Here is a 22347-nt window from a genome sequence, read left to right as displayed (position 1 = left end):
AAAACCAACAAAAACGGCAAACGTGTGTGTGCTCCTGTGAGGTTGTTCCTCCAGGACAAACAGCCAACCAAGTGTTTTACAGAGACATCCTTGAAAGGCTTAGGAAAATAGTGAATTAAATGAGACCAGACATTTTAGGCATCTGGATGCCACATCATTACACCGCCCCATGTCACACGGGCACTTCTAGCATGGAATTTTTCATCTCAAAAGGCATTCCCTGTTTTTCAACAGATTCAGTATTGAACTGATCAGAGCCCTTGTGACTTTTTCTGTTCCTAAAATTGAAAAGGTCTTAAAACATCATTTTGGGACTCTGGAGGAGTTTCAAAAGAATGTGAATGACATGTTGAAGACTCTACCAGTTGAAGCTTTTCAGCACAGCTGCGGAGAGAGGGAACAATTCCGCCAGTGTATAGCTGCTGAAGGGAACTATTTTGTAGAGGATAATATTGTTTGAAAAAATAAACTTTCGGCCTTATTACTTTCCTCACACATCTCGTTAGGCCTCTCGCTGACTCAATACTATAATATAATTTTAAAAAATGTTTTTAGATATATGGAATTAATGAGACTATCTTTTCGGCATGCGGACAAGCACAATAAGCTGGGTTATGCCTGCAAATGAATTCTTATCAGTTTATATTGGTTTTGCATGCACAAAATACTCTTTTCCCCTCTGTATATTTTTGCTTACCAATTAATATTGCTACGTCCAGTTGCCTTATCCACCTACAAAGTCTTGACAGTGTCCATGTTGCGTTAATCGGATCTTCGTGAATTTTCCAAAGTATACAGGTGGGCTACAATTCTTATTATTACTGTACTACTCGGAATAACAACTCATACAATCTCTCAGTTAATAAAATAATACTATATTCTTTTCTGTGATGCACATAGAAAATACAGACTTTTCACTTATTCACACAATCCAAAGTGGCTACCTCCGATTATGCTCTAAGATAACATCCGTCTACCTTTGTTCACTAGCAGAGAACAAGTCCTTCCTCTTACTGAGGAAAGGGAAAAACCTCTTATGTATTTTGACATTTGAAAGTCAAGAATACATGACGGTAGGTGCAGGCTCTACGCTGGGCTACTGCTTCACCTTTTCTCTGTGCCTTTAAAGAAAACGAAAACATAAAAGTAAGAAATGCAAAAGGTACATCACACTACCTCTCCTATATGGTGAGTGATAATGTTTATTCTTCCCATTCTTAATGCAGCAGTCAGCAGTGAGCATAAACACAAGAGAATTTAAACTGCTGGAGGGGCTCACTCTCGCAGGGCTAGCAGCAGCCTGTCTCTGTGATCATTGCTTCCGTGGAAGCAGAACTGACACAAGGTCATATTGATTGCATTGGGACTGCTGATCGTTTCTAGAGTTGGGGTCATAGTTGAACCCTGTCATGGATCGGGATTAATCTCTTTTTCATTACAGAGTAAGAAAATAAAATGAACAGCACACAGTATAAAACAAAGTGGAGTACTTAAAGCATTTGGTAATTGCTTGGAGTGTTGTAAATGAGATAGTACAAGCCCAAAAGTTGACCATTGTCAGTAACCTATGCAACTACAGTGAAACATCACCACTACCATCTCACAACCCCAACTAAAATGGACATGTCAAAATGTCTAAACAATGTTATGAAGTTATCTTCTGCAGAAGGGTGTATTATATTTATAATTAGGAACAGGAAAAGCTCTTTTTATTTATTTATTTATTTTTATTTTATTTTTCTTTTTTTTCTTTTTGCCACATTCGCTGTTGTTTTCTTTTTGCCACATTCGCTGTTGTTTTCTTTTTGCCACATTCGCTGTTGTTTTCTTTTTGCCACATTCGCTGTTGTTTTCTTTTTGCCACATTCGCTGTTGTTTTCTTTTTGCCACATTCGCTGTTGTTTTCTTTTTGCCACATTCGCTGTTGTTTTCTTTTTGCCACATTCGCTGTTGTTTTCTTTTTGCCACATTCGCTGTTGTTTTCTTTTTGCCACATTCGCTGTTGTTTGCATCCTCACATCAAGTTACGTTACACTGAAAATGAAAAGTTCAAGATAATGTAGGAAACTCAGACTTGAGAAGATTAGAAGTGAAATTGCAGTTTGAATATTCAGTAATTACTATCCATTACGAATACCATTATTAGAACACTTCTCTCCCCAGATTTACAGCGTTATATTACAATAAAATTGTAATTGTTGCAATATCTCATAAAAATCGCAGATTTAATGTTATTTTTCTGAAACCATTATTTCACATTACTTTGTTATTTTTCATGTTACCATTTCTATGAAAATTTCCTGTTCCTATTTCTAATACCACAAAACATGGAAAAGTTCTAAAGATGTTACAAAATAGTGGAAATCTCTGAAAACTTCATTGTTTTGTAAGAGGTCTGTTCAAAAAGTTCCGGAACATTCGTAATTTCGTGCCAGTTGTGTGTTGGAGCAAAATGTAGCTGGCATCCCTGCACACGTCTGTGTTTCATGTGCAACTGATGGAAGTTTCATTGTTGCATATCTGCTAGTTATTGTTCAGTGCTATATTGATTAATTTGTTAACATCGAGTATTGATTTAAATGTCAGGAAGTCATTTCTGAAAGTATTTGTATGGAGTGTAGCCATGTATGCAAGTGAAACATGGACGATAAATAGTTTGGACAAGAAGAGAATAGAAGCTTTCAAAATGTGGTGCTACAGAAGAATGCTGAAGATTAGATGGGTAGATCACATAACTAATGAGGAAGTATTGAATAGGATTGGGGAGAAGAGAAGTTTGTGGCACAGCTTGACCAGAAGAAGGGATCGGTTAGTAGGACATGTTCTGAGGCATCAAGAGATCACCAATTTAGTATTGGAGGGCAGCGTGGAGGGTAAAAATCGTAGAGGGAGACTAAGAGATGAATACACTAAGCAGATTGAGAAGGATGTAGGTTGCAGTAGGTACTGGGAGATGAAGAAGCTTGCACAGGATAGAGTAGCATGGAGAGCTGCATCAAACCAGTCTCAGGACTGAAGACCCCAACAACAACAATATTGAGCAGAACATTGTGTTGCACAATTTGCAAATTTCGAGATGGCAGTGTTAGAGGAACAACGTGTCTGCTTAAGTTTTGCGTGAAACTCAAGAAAACCTGTACAGAGGCACACGGAATGATGCAGGAAGCCTATGGTGATGACTGCTTAAGCTGTACTTGGTGTTATGAGTGGTTCACATGGTTTAAAAACTGCCAGACAAATGTTAAAGATGAGCCTCATATAGGATGCCCTTCAACATCTACCGACAACACTCTACCAGGATGTCAGCAGAATTGTGTGTGCCAATTGTGGGAGAGATTGCAGAAGAATGTAACATTTCAGTTGTATGATGTCATGAAATACTGACACAGCACCTTGGAAAGCACCTCACAAACTGTGAAGTGCTTTTGGAGCACGCAAAGGAGAAAGAGATGTTCCTTAAGATAATAACTGATGATGAGACATGGATCTACAGTTATGATATTGAGACCAGGGTTCAAGCTTCACAATGGGTTGGGAAGGGTTTTCCAAGATGAAAGAAAGCTTTTCAGGTCAGGTGAAATGTCAAAGCCATGCTGCTATTTTTCTTTGACTTGAAGGATTAGTTCATCATAAATTTGCGACACACGGAGAAACTGTACTTTCGGTATGTGTTGCAATGTCTGTAAGAAAATGAGAGATCCTATGGCCTGAAATGTGGCTCTTGCTTCACGATAACACCCACACATTTATCCCCGTTGGTGTGTGAAGGTTGCACAAAAAAATGAAATCCCTGTGGTGCCTCAACTTCTGTACTCTCCAGATCTGGCCCCTGCAGACTTTTTATTTCCAAAGTGGAAAATCCCATTGAAAGGATGAAGATTCGAAACAGTAGATAAGATAAAAGAAAATTCGCAGGCAGCACTTCACCCAACCCACCAAGAAGTGTGCAAAGACTGCTTCTGGAAGTGGAAATGGCATTGGGAGCAGTATATCAATTGTGGAGGAGAGTATTTTGAAGCAGACCATGCTCAGTAAGTAAAAGATAAGCATAGAAAAACTTTGTGGACATAGTCCGAAATTTTTTGTACGGTCCTTGTATACTTGTCCTCAAACTGTCATTCTTAGTTTAATATTATAAACAAATGATTTCACATTAATAGCTTTCACTAGTTTGAATAAATCAACACTGTAATGAACGGAATATCTTTCACATTTTCTAAACAATTACTAGGCCAGTTTGTTCCTCGTTTTAGTTCATCATGGTAGAGATCAATTGCTCATAGTGCCAATCGCTGTTTGTTACATTACTGTACTTTACAATTTCACTCTAGGGCTTTGGAGGTGCTACTCCTGAAAACTGCTCCAATTTTTGTAAGCTTGATGCCGGTAGTTGTTCTCTGTGCCATTCTGTTAAAAATTCATTTCATCCTAATGACAATAAAAAATATTCTATATTTCCTTATAAAAAAAAGGTGCAAGAAATACAGAGGATTAAGTAGAATTGTATCTCGGTTTCGTTTTTTCAAAGGCTGGGGCTCATTTTCCCATGAAATGCTGTGTGAATTTGACAATCTGCACATTTACTGACACTCTTGACAACTGTTCTGCACCTGTTCATGGCTGAAGGGCTACATTGAATGTCTAGAATGCCACTTACACCCTGTCTCATTCCCATGATGTGTGAAATTGGTTAAGTTCCACAACTACATTGTAAATTTATGAATTTGAGAAAAGTGACTGAAGCAGTAAAAATCCATATTAAGTGCAAGTAGGACAAAAACACAGAGTGTTCCGTACAAACTTAGCTATCTATATAGATAGCTCAGCTGTCCTGAAAATCGAGAATTTAGATGATTTTTGCATGTTACCAACATCTACACTGGCAAGATATCAAAATATGTGACATTAATGGCCGTATATCTTTTGATTGCATTGACTTAAAAGCTTAGTTGTTTCACACTGCAAAGTGCCCATACGTCTTAGTATATGATGTAAATTTCAACTTGATATGTCTACTTCTTCCAGAGGGGAAAGGTTTCTTATGGAACACCAAAAATATCAGTTATTGTAAATGTATGCGCTACTGATTTGGTGTGGTAGATAAATTTTCTTTTGAGGGATATTCTAAAACATTCTTCATTGGCTTTTTCAGGAAGGCTTTGCAGCCCCAGATGAAGTGGATGGTCAGTTAACTAATGACCAAATTGAAGAGGAATATTGAAAAATTTGCAGAAAAAAGATTGTGATGATTAAGGGCTTCAGTAATTTTTGTGCTAAGTGTCTTTTTTTTTATACATGTATAACTCAGAATTTTAAATTATCCCAGTAATAAACGTAACACACTAGGTCAAAGCTTTTAAGGGCCCAAGTTTTTTAATTGCCATTTTTTGTGAATTTCAAAATTGGTGAAAGCAGTTTATATTTTAAAGTTGTCACACAGGCATTGTATAGAAACCGTAATTTACTCATTTCTAGTTGAATGTATATAGTTTATGGTACGTTTACTTCAAATGATTAGTATTTTATGAACAGCACACTTCAACAAAAAAGAAAATATTTTTTAAGTATTTTGTGTGTTCACACTTTGTCAAGCATTTTGTTCATTGTAATACTTGTTGATGTTTCAAATGTGTGAGCAGTAGCTGCTCAGCCTCTTTGAGGAGTTTGTTACAGTGTGAGTGCTTTACTGCATTGTGAAGGACACTTGTGATGCTTTCTCTTGTCTTCAGAATTACTGAAGGCATTACTGTAGGCAATGTTTGCACCATGATTTGCTGCTGTCAGGAGAGGTGCTTCATGTTGTACTGCTGCCGCCATCATGTGCAATTGATCTGCAGTGAAATATTAATAATATACTATTTGTTGTGTATTTTGAGCCATTGAGGTGACTGCAGTGAACTTCAAAACCTCAATATATACTTTGCTCATCTCGACTAACTAGAAAATATTTATATTTGTTTTAGTGTTTTTTCTTTAGTATGCTCTAAACCCAGTAAATCTTCAGTTAATGTATGATTTGCATTTAATAAAACTTCTCACATAGATTGTGTGTGTTTTTATTTTCCCTCTTGTTGTACCTGTTCATTAAAACAACTATAAAAAATGGTGAATTTATTCAATATTAACAATGTAGCAGAAATTGCACTAGATGTTTTCCTCAGGTTCACTAGGAGTTTGTCTTGTCATATTGTTTATATTAATGGCAAATTCTATTCAAAACTGTTACAGCAAGAAACTAATGCTGGTGTCTTGGCAGTTTCTACAGTTAGTGACATTAAACGTTCTTATTGTTGTAGTGGAGTGAATTGGCACCAAATTAAGTTTTCAGTGCTAGGGATGGTAAATTGGTGCCCGATGTGATTCACTTCAGAACATTCCAATATTTTTCTACCAAAGTCTATCTTGTGACACTCTGTAATGTTTGCAGACTTCTCATGTCACAACTCTGCAGTGTTCAGAATCTGGAATCAAACAGAAGTGTGGCATTCTATTCCCAGTGAGTAGCACATGTGCAATCTGGTTGGCCTGCAGTGCAAAGAAAACGTCATTTGAGCTGTACCATTTGTTTTAGATACCAAGCAGTGGCAGGAGAAAATGCACAGAAAAGTTACAGAAATGTGCAAGCTTTCAAAGCTAGTGGCTCCTTGTGGCAGAAGGGTGGAAGGGAAACAAACAGGGATGAAGTAAAAGGGCTGGTGAGGCTTAGGAAGTAGGGAGTCACCCAGAACTGTGGATCTAGGGAATCACTCATTTTGCACAGTAAGTCTTCACTCACATGGTGTTCTGGGCGACTTTCCTGTAACTCTCCCCATTTCCTGAACCCAACAAGTCCTTTTATTTCAAACTGTCTGTCAGGGGCAGCCAGTTGTTTGAAGAAAGCTCTTCATTGTAGATTAACAGTCCACGTATGACTAACGACAGTGTTAATCATTTTCAGGGAATAGTATATTTTCTATGTATTAAGGATTAATTAGTCACCACAAGTATGGTTGCACATTCTTTGTAGTAACCTATGTAAATACTTCCTTAAGTGTATTTGCACAATCTTCACATATACCAAGTGTAATATGTATTCAGATGCCAAGATATTTGACTTTGGAGATTGTGTAGGACATGAACAGCTGTGTTAACAAGAACAAGTGTTGAAGTTTGTTGTTGCTGTATTTATTTTGCATATTTAAATAGGCCAAATAAATGGTCAAATTCTCATTCTAACATCAGCTGTAATTATCTGGAAACATAATATACATATCCAGGGACAGAGGCAATTTGGAGTTGAAGGTTGTGAGGAAATGAATTGTTCCAACAGATAAAAAGCTGAAAATTCAAAATTGACTTTGGGATTCGGGTGTTATCTAGTTGGCTGCACTTTGAAATACACACGCTGCAGTGTTTCATACAGCCGTCACTGCTGCATGAGGACACTGCCACTAACAACTACGCCGCTGCCAGTGACGTGCAAGTATCCTATCTCTGGCGCTCCAGTGGTGGGTGTACTTAATTGAAGAGTCGTGCACAGAGCCGTTTTGTTTTGACAGACACTTACAGAACTTCATAGTGACCAGGGTGTGATATCTTCTGAATATATATTCTATTGATGAGTAACAGATTGATAAAACTGTTGTATCAGTACATATTTCTACATTCAGGTCTATTGTCAGCAACTGATGCTACAACTCCAGCAACAAAGTTAAGTATTATTTTTACTATTTGATACTGGATGTAAAAGAAATTACCTGAATTCTCTGTTCGTGAACAGCTTATGTTCCTCACTCCTGTATCCACCAAAGAACCACACATTGTCCAAAGACAGTCATAACATACTTGTTTACAAAAACAAAAAGAAAATTTAGTGTTATCATACTAAGTGCCCCCATAAACAGATGTTTTGTTTGTGCTGTGCAAATATTCTACATCTACATTTATACTCCGCAAGCCACCCAACGGTGTGTGGCGGAGGGCACTTTACGTGCCACTGTCATTACCTCCCTTTCCTGTTCCAGTCGCGTATGGTTCGCGGGAAGAACGACTGTCTGAAAGCCTCCGTGCGCGCTCTAATCTCTCTAATTTTACATTCGTGATCTCCTCGGGAGGTATAAGCAGGGGGAAGCAATATATTCGATACCTCATCCAGAAACGCACTCTCTCGAAACCTGGCGAGCAAGCTACACCGCGATGCAGAGCGCCTCTCTTGCAGAGTCTGCCACTTGAGTTAGTTAAACATCTCCATAACACTATCACGCTTACCAAATAACCCTGTGACGAAACGCGCCGCTCTTCTTTGGATCTTCTCTATCTCCTCCGTCAACCAGATCTGGTACGGATCCCACACTGATGAGCAATACTCAAGTATAGGTCAAACGAGTGTTTTGTAAGCCACCTCCTTTGTTGATGGACTACATTTTCTAAGGACTCTCCCAATGAATCTCAACCTGGTACCCGCGTTACCAACAATTAATTTTATATGATCATTCCACTTCAAATCGTTCCGCACACATACTCCCAGATATTTTACAGAAGTAACTGCTACCAGTGTTTGTTCCGCTATCGTATAATCATATCGCAATACATTACATTTGTCTATGTTAAGGGTCAGTTGCCACTCCCTGCACCAAGTGCCTATCCGCTGCAGATCTTCCTGCATTTCACTACAATTTTCTAATGCTGCAACTTCTCTGTATTCTACAGCATCATCCGCGAAAAGCCACTTGGAACTTCAGACACTATCTACTAGGTCATTTATATATATTGTGAAAAGCAATGGTCCCATAACACTCTCCTGTGGCACGCCAGAGGTTACTTTAACGTCTGTAGACGTCTCTCCATTGATAACAACATGCTGTGCTATGTTTGCTAAAAACTCTTCAATCCAGCCACACAGCTGGTCTGATATTCCGTAGGCTCTTACTTTATCAGGCGACAGTGCGGAACTGTATCGAACGCCTTCCGGAAGTCAAGAAAAATAGCATCTACCTGGGAGCCTATATCTAATATTTTCTGGGTCTCATGAACAAATAAAGTGAGTTGGGTCTCACACGATCACTGTTTCCGGAATCCATGTTGATTCCTACATAGTAGATTCTGGGTTTCCAAAAACGACATGATACTCGAGCAAAAAACATGTTCTAAAATTCTACAACAGATAGACATCAGAGATATAGGTCTATAGTTTTGCGCATCTGCTCGATGACCCTTCTTGAAGACTGGGACTACCTGTGCTCTTTTCCAATCATTTGGAACCCTCCGTTCCTCTAGAGACTTGCGGTACACGGCTGTTAGAAGGGGGGCAAGTTCTTTCGCGTACTCTGTGTAGAATCGAATTGGTATCCCGTCAGGTCCAGTGGACTTTCCTCTGTTGAGTGATTCCAGTTGCTTTGCTATTCCTTGGACACTTATTTCGATGTCAGCCATTTTTTCGTTTGTGCGAGGATTTAGAGAAGGAACTGCAGTGCGGTCTTCCTCTGTGAAACAGCTTTGGAAAAAGGTGTTTAGTATTTCAGCTTTACGCGTGTCATCCTCTGTTTCAATGCCATCATCATCCCGGAGTGTCTGGATATGCTGTTTCGAGCCACTTACTGATTTAACGTAAGACCAGAACTTCCTAGGATTTTCTGTCAAGTCGGTACATAGAATTTTACTTTAGAATTCACTGAACGCTTCACGCATAGCCCTCCTTGCGCTAACTTTGACATCGTTTAGCTTCTGTTTGTCTGAGAGGTTTTGGCTGCGTTTAAACTTGGAGTGAAGCTCTCTTTGCTTTCGCAGTAGTTTCCTAACTTTGTTGTTGTACCACAGTGGATTTTTCCCGTCCCTCACAGTTTTACTCGGCACGTACCTGTCTAAAACGCATTTTATGATTGATTGCCTTGAACTTTTTCCATAAACACTCAACATTGTTAGTGTCGGAACAGAAATTTTCGTTTTGATCTGTTAGGTAGTCTGAAATCTGCCTTCTATTACTCTTGCTAAACAGATAAACCTTCCTCCCTTTTTTATATTCCTATTAACTTCCATATTCAGGGATGCTGCAACGGCCTTATGATCACTGATTCCCTGTTCTGCACATACAGAGTCGAAAAGTTCGGGTCTGTTTGTTATCAGTAGGTCCAAGATGTTATCTCCACGAGTCGGTTCTCTGTTTAATTGCTCAAGGTAATTTTCGGATAGTGCACTCAGTATAATGTCACTCGATGCTCTGTCCGTACCACCCGTCCTAAACATCTGAGTGTCCCAGTCTATATCTGGTAAATTGAAATCTCCACCTAAGACTACAATATGCTGAGAAAATTTATGTGAAATGTATTCCAAATTTTCTCTCAGTTGTTCTGCCACTAATGCTGCTGAGTCGGGAGGTCGGTAAAAGGAGCCAATTATTAACCTAACTCGGTTGTTGAGTGTAACCTCCACCCATAATAATTCACAGGAACTATCCACTTCTACTTCACTACAGGATAAACTACTACTAACAGCGGCGAACACTCCACCACCGGTTGCATGCAATCTATCCTTTCTAAACACCGTCTGTACCTTTGTAAAAATTTCGGCAGAATTTATCTCTGGCTTCAGCCAGCTTTCTGTACCTATAATGATTTCAGCTTCGGTGCTTTCTATCAGCGATTGAAGTTCCGGTACTTTACCAAGGCAGCTTCAACAGTTTACAATTACAATACCGATTGCTGCTTGGTCCCCGCATGTCCTGACTTTGCCCTGCACCCTTTGAGGCTGTTGCCCTTTCTGTAATTGCCCAAGGCCATCTAACCTAAAAAACCGCCCAGCCCACGCCACACAACCCCTGCTACCCATGTAGCCGCTTATTGCCTGTAGTGGACTCCTGACCTATCCAGCGGAACCCGAAACCCCACCACCCTAGGGCGCAAGTCGAGGAATCTGCAGCCCACACGGTCGCAGAACCGTCTCAGCCTCTGATTCAGACCCTCCACTCGGCTCTGTACCAAAGGTCCGCAGGCAGTCCTGTCGATGATGCTGCAGATGGTGAGCTCTGCTTTCATACCGCTAGCGAGACTGGCAGTCTTCACCAAATCAGATAGCCGCCGGAAGCCAGAGAGGATTTCCTCCGATCCATAGCGACACACATCATTGGTGCCGACATGAGCAACCACCTGCAGATGGGTGCACCCTGTACCCTTCATGGCATCTGGAATGACTCCCCCCGGTATGCACACGGAGTGCACATGGGTTTTCTTACCCTGTCTTGCTGCCATATCCCTAAGGGGCCCCATTACAAGCCTGACATTTGAGCTCCCAACTACCAGCAAGCCCACCCTCTGCGACCGCCCGGTCTTTCGAAGCTATTATTAATGCTGCTAAAATTCTCTTATTTGAGTTTGCTCTTCTTTTTAACCATAATACTTCATAGATTCCTTGAACATAGCTTGAAAGAGAGTGAAGGTCACATTCATCTTAAAGAATGGTAGCAGAAGTGATCAACAAAACTGCTGTCCAGTATCATTGGCATCCATCTGTTGTACAATCTTAGAAATTATTTTGAGCTGTAGGATAATGTATCTTGAACAGCGAAACCACCTGCATGCCAGCCATCTTCCTCAGTATCTTTGAAGATCACAGATGAAGTAGCTTCAAGTCTGACTCAGGGAAGTATGTTGGGAAACTTGCTGTTCATATTGTGTATTGGACCTGGCAGACAATATGAATAGTAACCTTATAAGACACAGTTATTTATAATAAGTACTATCTGGAAAAAAAGTACACGAATATCCAGTCAGATCTTGGTAACATTGTGAACTTGCTTTAAATGTTCAGAAATGTAGAATTGCACAACCCACTTTAAGAATCAGTCAATTCATTCAAATACCTGGGTGTAGCAACTCACAGGTATATAAAATGGAATGATTATTGATGGCACATTTCATTTCACTGATAGGATACTAGGAAAATGCAGTTATTGTACAAGGGAGAATGGTTACAAGACACTAGTGTGCCTGTTTTAGAATATTGCGCAGGTGTGTGGGACCTGTAGTGCATGAGGGACGTTGGATGTGTACAAAGGGCGGCATTGTCAGGTTTGTTTGATCCATGGGAGTGTCAAGGGAACACTGAAAAACTGGGACGTGCTTGAAGGTAGACATCAACTACACCACGAAAATGTAATGACAAATCTTCAAGAACAAATATTAAGTGAAGAACATACTTCTGTGTCTTATGTGTTGCTCTTCAACTGTGAAGACAAGATTAGACTTAACCATACACACAGGGGTGTTTATTGAATTATTCTTAACAAGCTTCATAGTTGGAATGGGAAGAAACCTTAATCTATGGTACAATGTGCTGTCTGTTATTGCTTCAATAAAATGCAAGTCTCAGACTACAGCCCAAACTTGTTAACACTTGAGCAAGCTGTTCATTTTTGTCATTGCCATTTACTGAGTGGTGATCCCCCACCACTTTGTGCTCACTGTCATCAAACTTTGACAGTTTGCCATCTCCTGACCCAATGCCCCCCCCCCTCCCCCCGTTTTTTTTTTTAATAAATCGCTTACATTCAAGTGTATGTTTGCCGTCTGAGTTATTGGCTGTTTTAGTGAACGACAAGTGGGTTGTTGACCGCGTTTTACTTTTTATCTGTCATAGCAGTATGGCGAAGGACATTTAATCTTTGGTTAGCTCTGCTGTGTCTGCAGCCCATTTTGTGCACCCTTCTCCTAGGGAAAGTCCTTGTTTTTACTCTTTCCTTCTGTCATCTGGGCTTGACGTATAGTCGCTTTTAACTTTTTTACTTATTGGCATTTTAAGATTTGACATGGGCACTTATGAACTCTGTTGTTTTTGCACCCAAGGGAAAAAATAAACAAACAAGCGGCGACTCAGCACTGTATTTTATGGTTGGAATTACTGTATTAGTTTTGCCTGCCTTTCTGGATGTGCTATTTGTGAAGATAAAAAATGTAAGGGAAACAATGAACTAAATAACATCTTCAATGTAGGAAAAATTATATTGCTCTCATTAAGAGTTGAATAAACTATGTTTTTATAAAATGTTTTACCAACCAAATAACAAAAACTGTAACATTCTTTTTTTAATTATGATTTTGAATACAAAGATTATAACAGTAGCCTAACAAATGATACACGAATTCAGTGAAAGAGCTAAACAACTTTATTCAGTGGAAGACAATAAAATGTACTTATGTTGAATACAACTGTAACTGGGTTTTTAGATGTAAGTAATTTCTTGTAAATAAGGTACTTCAGACAACTCATCTGGCAAATCAATCAAAACTGTGGTCGTGTAATGAATTGTGTTGATACCAGTAAATCTCAATTTTGCATGCAAAACAAATATGTTGAGGCAACAGCAGCCACTACTAGTCAGTATGCAACATAACTAAATCTCTGTAAACACAAAGCTATAGGCTAAACCTTATAGTTGACCCGCCTCCAGGAATAGTTCTTACACAACAGTATATCGAGTTGTGTACTCACTCAAGAGAAAGCAGTCAAGCTCAACATTTCTGGAGATTATTGTCAAGACTATGGCAATTTCTCTTGAGTTGACAGAGACAAGTTCCCGCCACTCAAGTAACTTTGTCGCATATTTTGTGTATAAACTGCTAGAGATTCTATCAGACTCAGGAACTTTGTTCAATTTTGGTGATTTCTGCTGCTTGTGAACCCTGCTGACGCTATATATATTGCTCATCTTTGAGTGGCACAACAATTAAATCTCCTCTATCTTCCTTTGTAAAGGAGAATTTGGAAACTGAGTTCCACACTCCATTTGTTTTGCTACCATCTGTTAGAGTTTGTGTGTGTTTTGTTACTGTCAGTTGGAGTTTGTATGTCAGCCATGAGTGAATAGTTAACTTTAGCACCACTGATAATCTTTTGACATGACCAGAATTGACAAAATTTTCTCAGGTTATCAGTGGAGTCATAGCATTGTCTTATTGGTTCAGATGATGACCAGAGAAGATTTCATCCCTGAGATTTCCTGAGAAGGCCTGATTTCCCATATGACCAGAATTTCTTCAGTGTTTGTGAGAGGTCTTTCAATAAGATTCTGCTACGGTAGTCCAGTGACATCACACATTCCCTTCCTGATGGCCAGGCTTACACAAATGCTATAATGTGGTTCCTGTGCAACACTCCAAAACAGCTGAAGACATTTCAGTCCACAAATTTACATTTGTTAAAAATTTGTGGAACATCTTAGAGTCTGTCACTGAAAGCAATAATACAGTAAATAAGAGTAAAATGATGGAGCCATTTCTGAGAGCTTCTGGCAAAATATTAGCTGTATGTATGTATGTTTTTTTTTTTTTTTTTTTTCTAACTAAGTCTTGTACGTGTATGCCATCACAGCTCAACACCAATTGGCCTTCAAGCCTCAACACTTTTCAGTTGACGATAGCACGGGGTCTGACCACAGGAACTATTAAAGAAAAAAAAGGAAACAGTTTTATTTTATGTTTCAAATCTAGAACAAACAATACAGCATCTACAACCTGTTGCACTCATTCTTGTTAGCATTAGTTTATAACAAGTTCAAACATAGCTGAAATATCTAAAGTGTCCAAATGCATTTTCGTACGCCTAGTGTACATGAAGTTAGAGCAGATGTAGGTAAAAAGAAAGCAATTACATAAGGCTTCTACAAAGGAAACTATAGTTGCAGGGACACAATCAAAACTTTTTATCACTAACATACATATATAAAAACTTTCATATCCAGAACGTGAGTCACATACATTATTAGACACATCTGCCTATTAACCAATAAGAGCTACTAGTTGATGCAGTGACTGACTTCAAATGTTTCAAGCTTCTTCAAATGTCGAGTCATGCCCATAGTGTTTTGGCTTTCAAAAATAATATATCAGAAACAAATACAGCACTATACCTTCTTGTAATATCTATGAAATGTTCTCAAGCCCATGATATGCTTTTTGCTGCAGAATATGAATGTAGAAGAAATACCATTCTTTTACAAAACATTGTTTTCCGTCTGCTCTGCAGTCCATCACACAATATGTGGTGGAGAGTACTTCATGCATCACTGTTTCTAATCCAGATCTAGCTTTTCTCACTCATGCACGTTTGCCTTCAGTAAAGCTGTGTGGCCCATTATTCCTTTAATGAAGTGCTGTTTCCAATTCCAGCCCAACTTTTCATGCACTGCGAAACAAGCACTGAGTCTCCTCTGTTCTTATTGGTTGGAATTATATTAGAAGTGTAGGGCTGCAGCTCTGAATGTGCCAGTGTTAAGCTGAAAACAAAAAAGGAAGTCAGTTTACCAAATAATACCTTTTATATGCAGTGTTGCCCACTAAAATTGTAACACCAGGAAGGATAGATAATAATGGAAATTTAGTTATTGTCCATGCACAGCTCAGCAGGAAGAATACATCATTAAATTTGTAGGTAACTTGGGAGTATTTGTAGATTACTTGGGGGTGTACGGGATGTGAAACTTAGTACATAGAGCCACCTCCCTGGCAGCAATAACAGCCCAAATCTGGTTGGGAATCAAAACAACTGCGCGTGGATGACAGGTGAAGGTAAGTCATTCCATGCTGCTTCGACTCTGTGACAACTTCATTAGTCATAGTGACTAGTTAGTGGTAATACGTCAGTCACCCAGCAACTCATGTCCAGATGTTTTCATTGGCTGAGAGATTTAAAGAATGTGCTGGCCAGGGTAACGTCTGAAACCCTCACTCTTAAGGCAACCCGCAGTCTCATCTTATAACATTACAGACACTTTCAAGACAGTGCATGGCAGCCACCCTTAACAGCTCAGAAATGTGACAGTTTGTGTTCAGATTCCGGCTGTGTGAACTATAAGTGACTGTTTTGGGAATCCAAAGGCGTCCCGTATAATCTGAGCCTGAGTGATTCATTCTCCTTTCAGTCTGCACACATACATACATCCAGCATAGCGATGTACGTTGACTGGTTGGTTGATTTGGGGGAGGGGACCAAACAGCGAGGTCATCAGTCCCGTCGTATTACAGAAGGATGGGGAAGGAAATTGGCATGTCCTTTTAAAGGAACCATCATGGCATTTGCCTGAAGTGATTTAGGGAAATCATAGAAAATCTAAATCAGGATGGCCAGACTCGAGTTTGAACCAACAGCCTCCTGAATGCAAGTCCAGTGTGCTAACCACTGCGCCACCCTGCTCAGTGCACTGTACACAGAACTGAGACTCATCTGAAAAGGGGAAATGCTGCTACTCCAGTGTTGTTACATGCACCTCTATGCTGCCATGTTAAGGGAAGCTGCAACAGTGATCAATGTGCTGACAGCGTGTAGTGCTCTAGATGCTGTGATCTTGTTTGTGTAGATGCTTATCTTGCTGCAAACAAGCTTACTTCCTGCCTCAAGGTACTTGATGTGCCTCTACAATCCTACATGGCCAAGCAAGCAATGTATCTGTCCTTTGAAGCGATAATTGTGTGAAGCCATCAAGATCTTGCATAGCATTGAACACTATCGTTGAATTCTGACATGAGGCATAATATGGTCTTCTCATAAACAACCATCATTCCAATGTTTCTTTCCGTATACAAAGAATGTAGATGGCATTACTCCTGTCTGCTCTGTGTGGTTGTACTGAAATGCTTGTTATAATATCTGGACAGTTTTGGCATTGCTGTACAAAAGAACATTCTATTACTCTGGCACAAGCAATCATTATCTCTCTGTGGGAACAAGCTCAGGGAGATTAAACCCCTCTCAACTCCTTGGACTTCCTATTGCTGCAAGGATATAATTTTTAACTGCACAACATATTGAGGACTCTTTTTCAGCACTCCTCATCATTTAAGTAGCAACTCCACACCACTTTGCTGCAGAGGATATTTAGTTTTTGACTGTGTCCAAGACACTCTTGCCAAACACCCTCTTAAAATACGAGGGTCATTGTAATTTGATTTTACATTTCAACTTTGTTTGTTGGTTTTTAATGAGCATTCCAGGTTTACTGTCATTATTCTTTATAGTTTTATCCACCAACTAATGCCATTTAGGCACCTGTATGTCATTTAGCTTAAAGACCCATAGAGTGCTGTCCCTAGAAAAAAGTCCATTTTAATCCTTTCAGACCTGAATTTTTTCTGGTAGACAGAAAATTTTTCTTTATGTGGTAATGCTTATAGGTGATTCTTTTTTTATTTTCAATGCAATATTTATACAAAAATATGTACCCATTTTCAAAACATACTTTGTACTTAGCATTATTTTATGGGATGAAATAACTAATTATGAAATTTCTCTATTGTAATAAATAATAAAATGATTATTTAATAATTACCATGCAAAATAACAATAACAATATTCAGTTATAGAGTTATAGTGAACTATCCACATCTGTGTATTCTGATGGTCAGGAGCTGCTGCACACTGCTACATTGATTTGCCAGATATTTTCATAGTGATGCCCAACGGTTGGCAGCACTTGCACATGATGCAAATGTTGAGAACTCAAAATTGTGTATCCCAGGCTTCCATCAGGAAAAAATACTTCCGTTGCAGTTAAGATACAGTAAAAATTAATGAACACAATTGTAGCCAAGTGTCTGAAAGGGTTACGTCATGATCTGGGTGCTTATGCACTAAGTCTTTTTCACGATAAAGGGCAAAATTCCACTTTGAACATGTAGTACACTTTATGTCAATTTGATGATTGTTGAACACTATCTTCATGATTCTACAATTGAACTACAAGATGCTGAAAGGACATATCTAACAAAAGTGAAAATTTTCAGTAGAGACAAGAAACTTCATAGATAGTTTGAAACAAAAGTTTGCACATTGAACTTTTCTGCAATGATGTTTTGTCACAATACTGAAAGGAAAACTGCTTCAAATGTGACATATCAGGCGGTTATTGTGCATTATATACAGGGTGCGCATATAGTCCAGGAACGCTTCCAATTATTTATTGCACAAGAACTAAACATTGTACAGATGTCATACATAATGCATTTTGAAGAGAAACTCTGAAAGTTTTTTTTACAAACATTCAATATGCAAACCATGAGTGACCCGGCACTCGTCAATACAGTAATCAAATTCTTGTCATACTCATCCCAGCATGACATCGTCAACTGTGGCAGTCACTCCCTGTATTCTCTCCTGGAGCTGTGCTACATCATGTGGTAGAGGCAGTACATACACCGGATCTTTAATGTGTCCCCGTGAAAAAAGTCACACGGTGTGAGATCTAGTGATCAGGGACATTTCATGAAACAGCTCGCTCCGCACCTCAACTCGCCATGTTTGCGACTAACGCTGACTATCAGCAAATTACTGAACTATGCTGTGGCAGTATACATTGAAAAAAAAAAAAAAAAAAAAAAAAGACTTCCAAGGTTTCTCTTCAAAATGACATATGTATGATATCTGTACAATGTTTGGTTCTTGTGCATTAAATAATTGAAAATGTTTCCAGACATTATGTACACCCTGTACATTGTGTATAAGGTTTTTTTTGCAAAATATGACTTTTACAATAATGTGAATTTTAAAAATCATCAGGAAATAAACAATAAACTGTCAGAAGAAGCTTTCTTAATATTGCTTCACATGACAGAACTAGGCAGCAAGTAAAACTAGACTCTTCAGAAAAGCATATGAATAGAGTAATTACAGGCAGTTTTTTTCTCGTGCATTGTCCTCTTCTTTTGGACATATTGTGGACCATTTGGAAAGCGTCTCATAAAATTCACTTGTCATGCAGGAATATGTTGTACAAGTTTTCACAGACCCTTCATTTTTCTTATCATTACTGGAACAGTACCAACAATATATGCATTCTCATGATGTAGACTCAGGTGGATATTGTAGCATTTAAGAGAAAATGTGTGCTTAGCTAGTCCATCAATATATTCAAAAGCAATAATCTTCCCATTCACACCGAATTTATATTAAATATGCTGCAACTTGGACAATTGAAAAGTAATTTTATTTTCCCCAGGAATACCTCGTCCTGCTGTCTCATCTGATAGACACATCTATTTAAAGTTCCTCATTTCTTAAAAGTTTGTATATCATATATCAATTCACCATTATGATGGAGAAACATCTACATCTACTCTCTGCAAACCACCATGAGGTGCATGGCAGAGGGAGCGTCCCATTGTACCAGTTATTAAGGTTCCTTCCTGTCCCATTCATGTATGGAGTACGGGAAGGAGGACTGTGCGTGCAGTAATTATTCCAATCTTATCCTCACAATCCCTATGTGAGCGATACGTATGGGGTTGTAGTATATTCCTAGAGTAATCATTTAAGGCTGGTTCTTGAAACTTTGTTAACAGACTTTCTTGGGATAATTTATGTCTATCTTCAAGAGTCTTCCAGTACATTTCCTTCCGTATCTCTATGACACTCTCCCATGAATTAAACAAACCTGTGACCATTGATGCTGGCCTTCTCTTTATACATTGAATATCCTCTGTTAGTCCTATTTAGTACGGATCCCACACACTTGAGCAATATGCTAGAACCAGTCGCACAAGTGATTTGTAGGCAATCTCTTTTCATGCCCAATTGCACTTTCCCAGTATTCTACCAATAAACCAAAGTCTACGAGGATACTATGGTTGTAGTTGTGTGAAGTGCAAAATTTTACATTTCTTAATGTTTAAAGAAAGTTGCCAATCTCTGCACCACATTGAAATCTGATTAAGATATGACTGAATATTTATGGAGCTTCTTGCAGATAGTACTTCATTATAGATAACTGTGTCATCTGCAAAAAGCCTGATTTTACTATTCATATTGTCTGCAATGTCATTAACAGACAATGTGAACAGTAAGGGTCCCAACACACTTCCCTGGGGCACACCCGAAGTTACTTCTACATCTGACAATGACTCTCCATCCAAGAAACATCTGCGTCCTCCCTATGAAAAGGTCCGCAGCCCAGTCAAAAATTTCATTTGATACCCTATACGGCTTTTGACATTAAGCATAGGTGTGGTACTGAGTATAATGCTTTTTGGAAATCAAGAAGTACTGCAGCAACCTGTTTGCCTTGATCCAAAGCTTTCAGTATGTCATGTGAGAAAAGTGCGAGCTAGGTTTCACATAATCAATGTTTTTGAAATCCATGCACTGAGAAGGTCATTCTGATTATGTTTCAGCTCAGAATACGTTCTAAGACTCTGTATCAAATTGATGTCAAGGATACTGGATAGTAGTTTTGTGGATCACTTCTACTACCCTTCTTGTACACAGATGTGACCTGTGTCCTTTTCCAAGAACTGGGCACGGTTTTTTATTCGGGGAATCTACGAGAGATTATAGTTAGAAGAGGGGCTAACTCAGCCACAAGTTCAGTATAGAATCTGACAGGGTTTGCATCGGGCCTGGAGCTTTGTTCAATTTTAACTATTTCAGCTGTTTCTCAGCACCACTAACACTAATACTTATTTCATTCATCTTTTCAGTGATATGAGGATTAAATTGGGGCAATTCTCCTGGGTTTTCCTTTGTAAAGGAACATTTGAAAACAGAGTTAAGCATTTCAATTTTTTCTTTGCTACCCTCAATTTCAGTTCTTATCTCATTCACTAGGAACTACACATTGACATCATGAGTGGGGTTCCTAACTGTTCTAGGTAGTTTTCAGAGAAGGTATTTAGTAAAGTGACACAGGATGTCTTATCATGCCCACCACTAACAAAACTGTAATTTTCTCAATTTTTTGTTGGATGATTAAGGTCTCCTTCGATGATCACAGTGTGATTGGGAAACTTACATTCAACTGAAGTGAGGTTTCCTCTAAAGTTTTCGGGAACATCAGGAGATGAGTCTAGTGGGTGATAGAAGGATCCAATAATTATTTTTGCCCACCCTTGACAATGAGTCTTGCCCAAACAATCTCACATGCAGCTTCAATTTCTACTTTGTTGGATTTGAGTTTCTTATCTATTGCAACAAATACACCACCTCCATTTCTCATTTGCCTATCCTTTCGATACACGCTTAAATTTCCCCCCAAAATCTCACTGCTATCAATTTAAGGATTCAAACCGCTTTCTGTGCCTAGTATTTTGTGAGCTTCACTGCTTTTCATGAATGCTTCAAACTCTGGCACTTTGTTGCGAATGCTTCGGCAGTTTACCAATAGGATTTTAATATTCTCACTTGTGGGAGGCATTTCTTTCAATCTTACACTGATACTTCTGGGTTTCCTACAGCTATTGTTATCTGGATTGGATTGAGAGTCATATTATCAAAAAAAAACCTTGTGTGAGTACCACACACAATTAGCTACCTGAATAGCAGTCTCTGATGTGTAGCGCTCACCTGACCTATTTAGGGGAACCCTACAGTTCTCAACTCTACGACACAAGCCCAAGAAGCTGCAGCCTAGCTTGACACAGAACCTTCATTGTCTCTGGTTCAGTCCTTCCACTTGGCTCAGAACCAAAGTGCCTCGATCAATTCAGGGGACAGTGCTGCAAGTTGTGAGCTTCGTTGAAACTCCACATGCAAGGCTGGTCTTCTCAAGCTTCTCAGTCAGTCACCAGAATGACCCAAGAACGATCTCAGAGCCCAGACAACAGGCATCATTTGTTCCAACATGTGCCACAATCTGTAGTTGGTTGCACCCTGTTCCATCAATGGCCGCCAGAACAGCTTCTTCAACATGCTGAATGAGGCCCCTAGGCATACACACTGTGTGCACCTGGTGTCCTTTCCTGTCCCTTGCTGCCATTTCCCTTAGCGGTACCACCATTTGCCGATGATTAATAGACTCCTACCCTTACACGTTTGCTTCTTTGTGATATCGAACAAAACAGGTTTCCCCAAAACAGATGAAGTGAATCCCACTGGCTCAGTTTCAGTCAAAGACAGCACTTCAAACTTGTTGGTTAGGGGGATCGGTACAACACCCTGAATCCACCCTGGTCCCCATCCACCCTGTGCAGGGTACCTAGATCTACAATTGACATGTCACCTGCAGTCCAAAGGACGGGTAACGACAGATCTTGTACTTTCTGCAGAGGAAACAGGGTCCACAGCAGAGGATAATATTTGAAATACCTGTGGTCTAGGTATCACAGGTTTACACAACTCTCGGGAGCTCTTCCAATACACTGATTCACAGCAAATGCCTATCATTTAACAGTAATCAAGAGTGATTTCCAGTTGCTTACAAATGTCAATCAACTCATCCCATGTTTGAGAACACTGGGGCTGCATTTTAGCTGTTGCAGACGAAATGTGTTATATAAATACTTATGTGTAAAGTGTATTATTGTAAGCTTAAATATGTATGCCTTGAAATTACTTTCAGACTGTATATTTATAACTTGACTTGTCCAATGTCTTATGCATAAGCTGCTATGTAGA

At 39.2% G+C, this 22347-nt stretch overlaps 1 protein-coding gene across 1 annotated transcript in view; it reads left to right on the top strand.

Annotated features, from left to right (window-relative positions):
* LOC126483995 (microtubule-associated protein RP/EB family member 1) overlaps positions 1-6044 on the top strand; it is a 57089-nt gene extending 51045 nt beyond the window's left edge. The window contains exon 7 of the mRNA XM_050107301.1: positions 5153-6044. Coding sequence (XP_049963258.1) covers positions 5153-5221 — 69 coding nt within the window. The 3' untranslated portion in view covers positions 5222-6044. The remainder of the gene's footprint in view (positions 1-5152) is intronic.
* Positions 6045-22347: the final 16303 nt, after the last annotated feature.

The sequence above is a fragment of the Schistocerca serialis genome, chromosome 6 (genome assembly GCF_023864345.2).
Source record: "Schistocerca serialis cubense isolate TAMUIC-IGC-003099 chromosome 6, iqSchSeri2.2, whole genome shotgun sequence".
Lineage (NCBI taxonomy): Eukaryota > Metazoa > Arthropoda > Insecta > Orthoptera > Acrididae > Schistocerca > Schistocerca serialis.
This window is presented reverse-complemented; position numbering and strand designations above follow the sequence as displayed.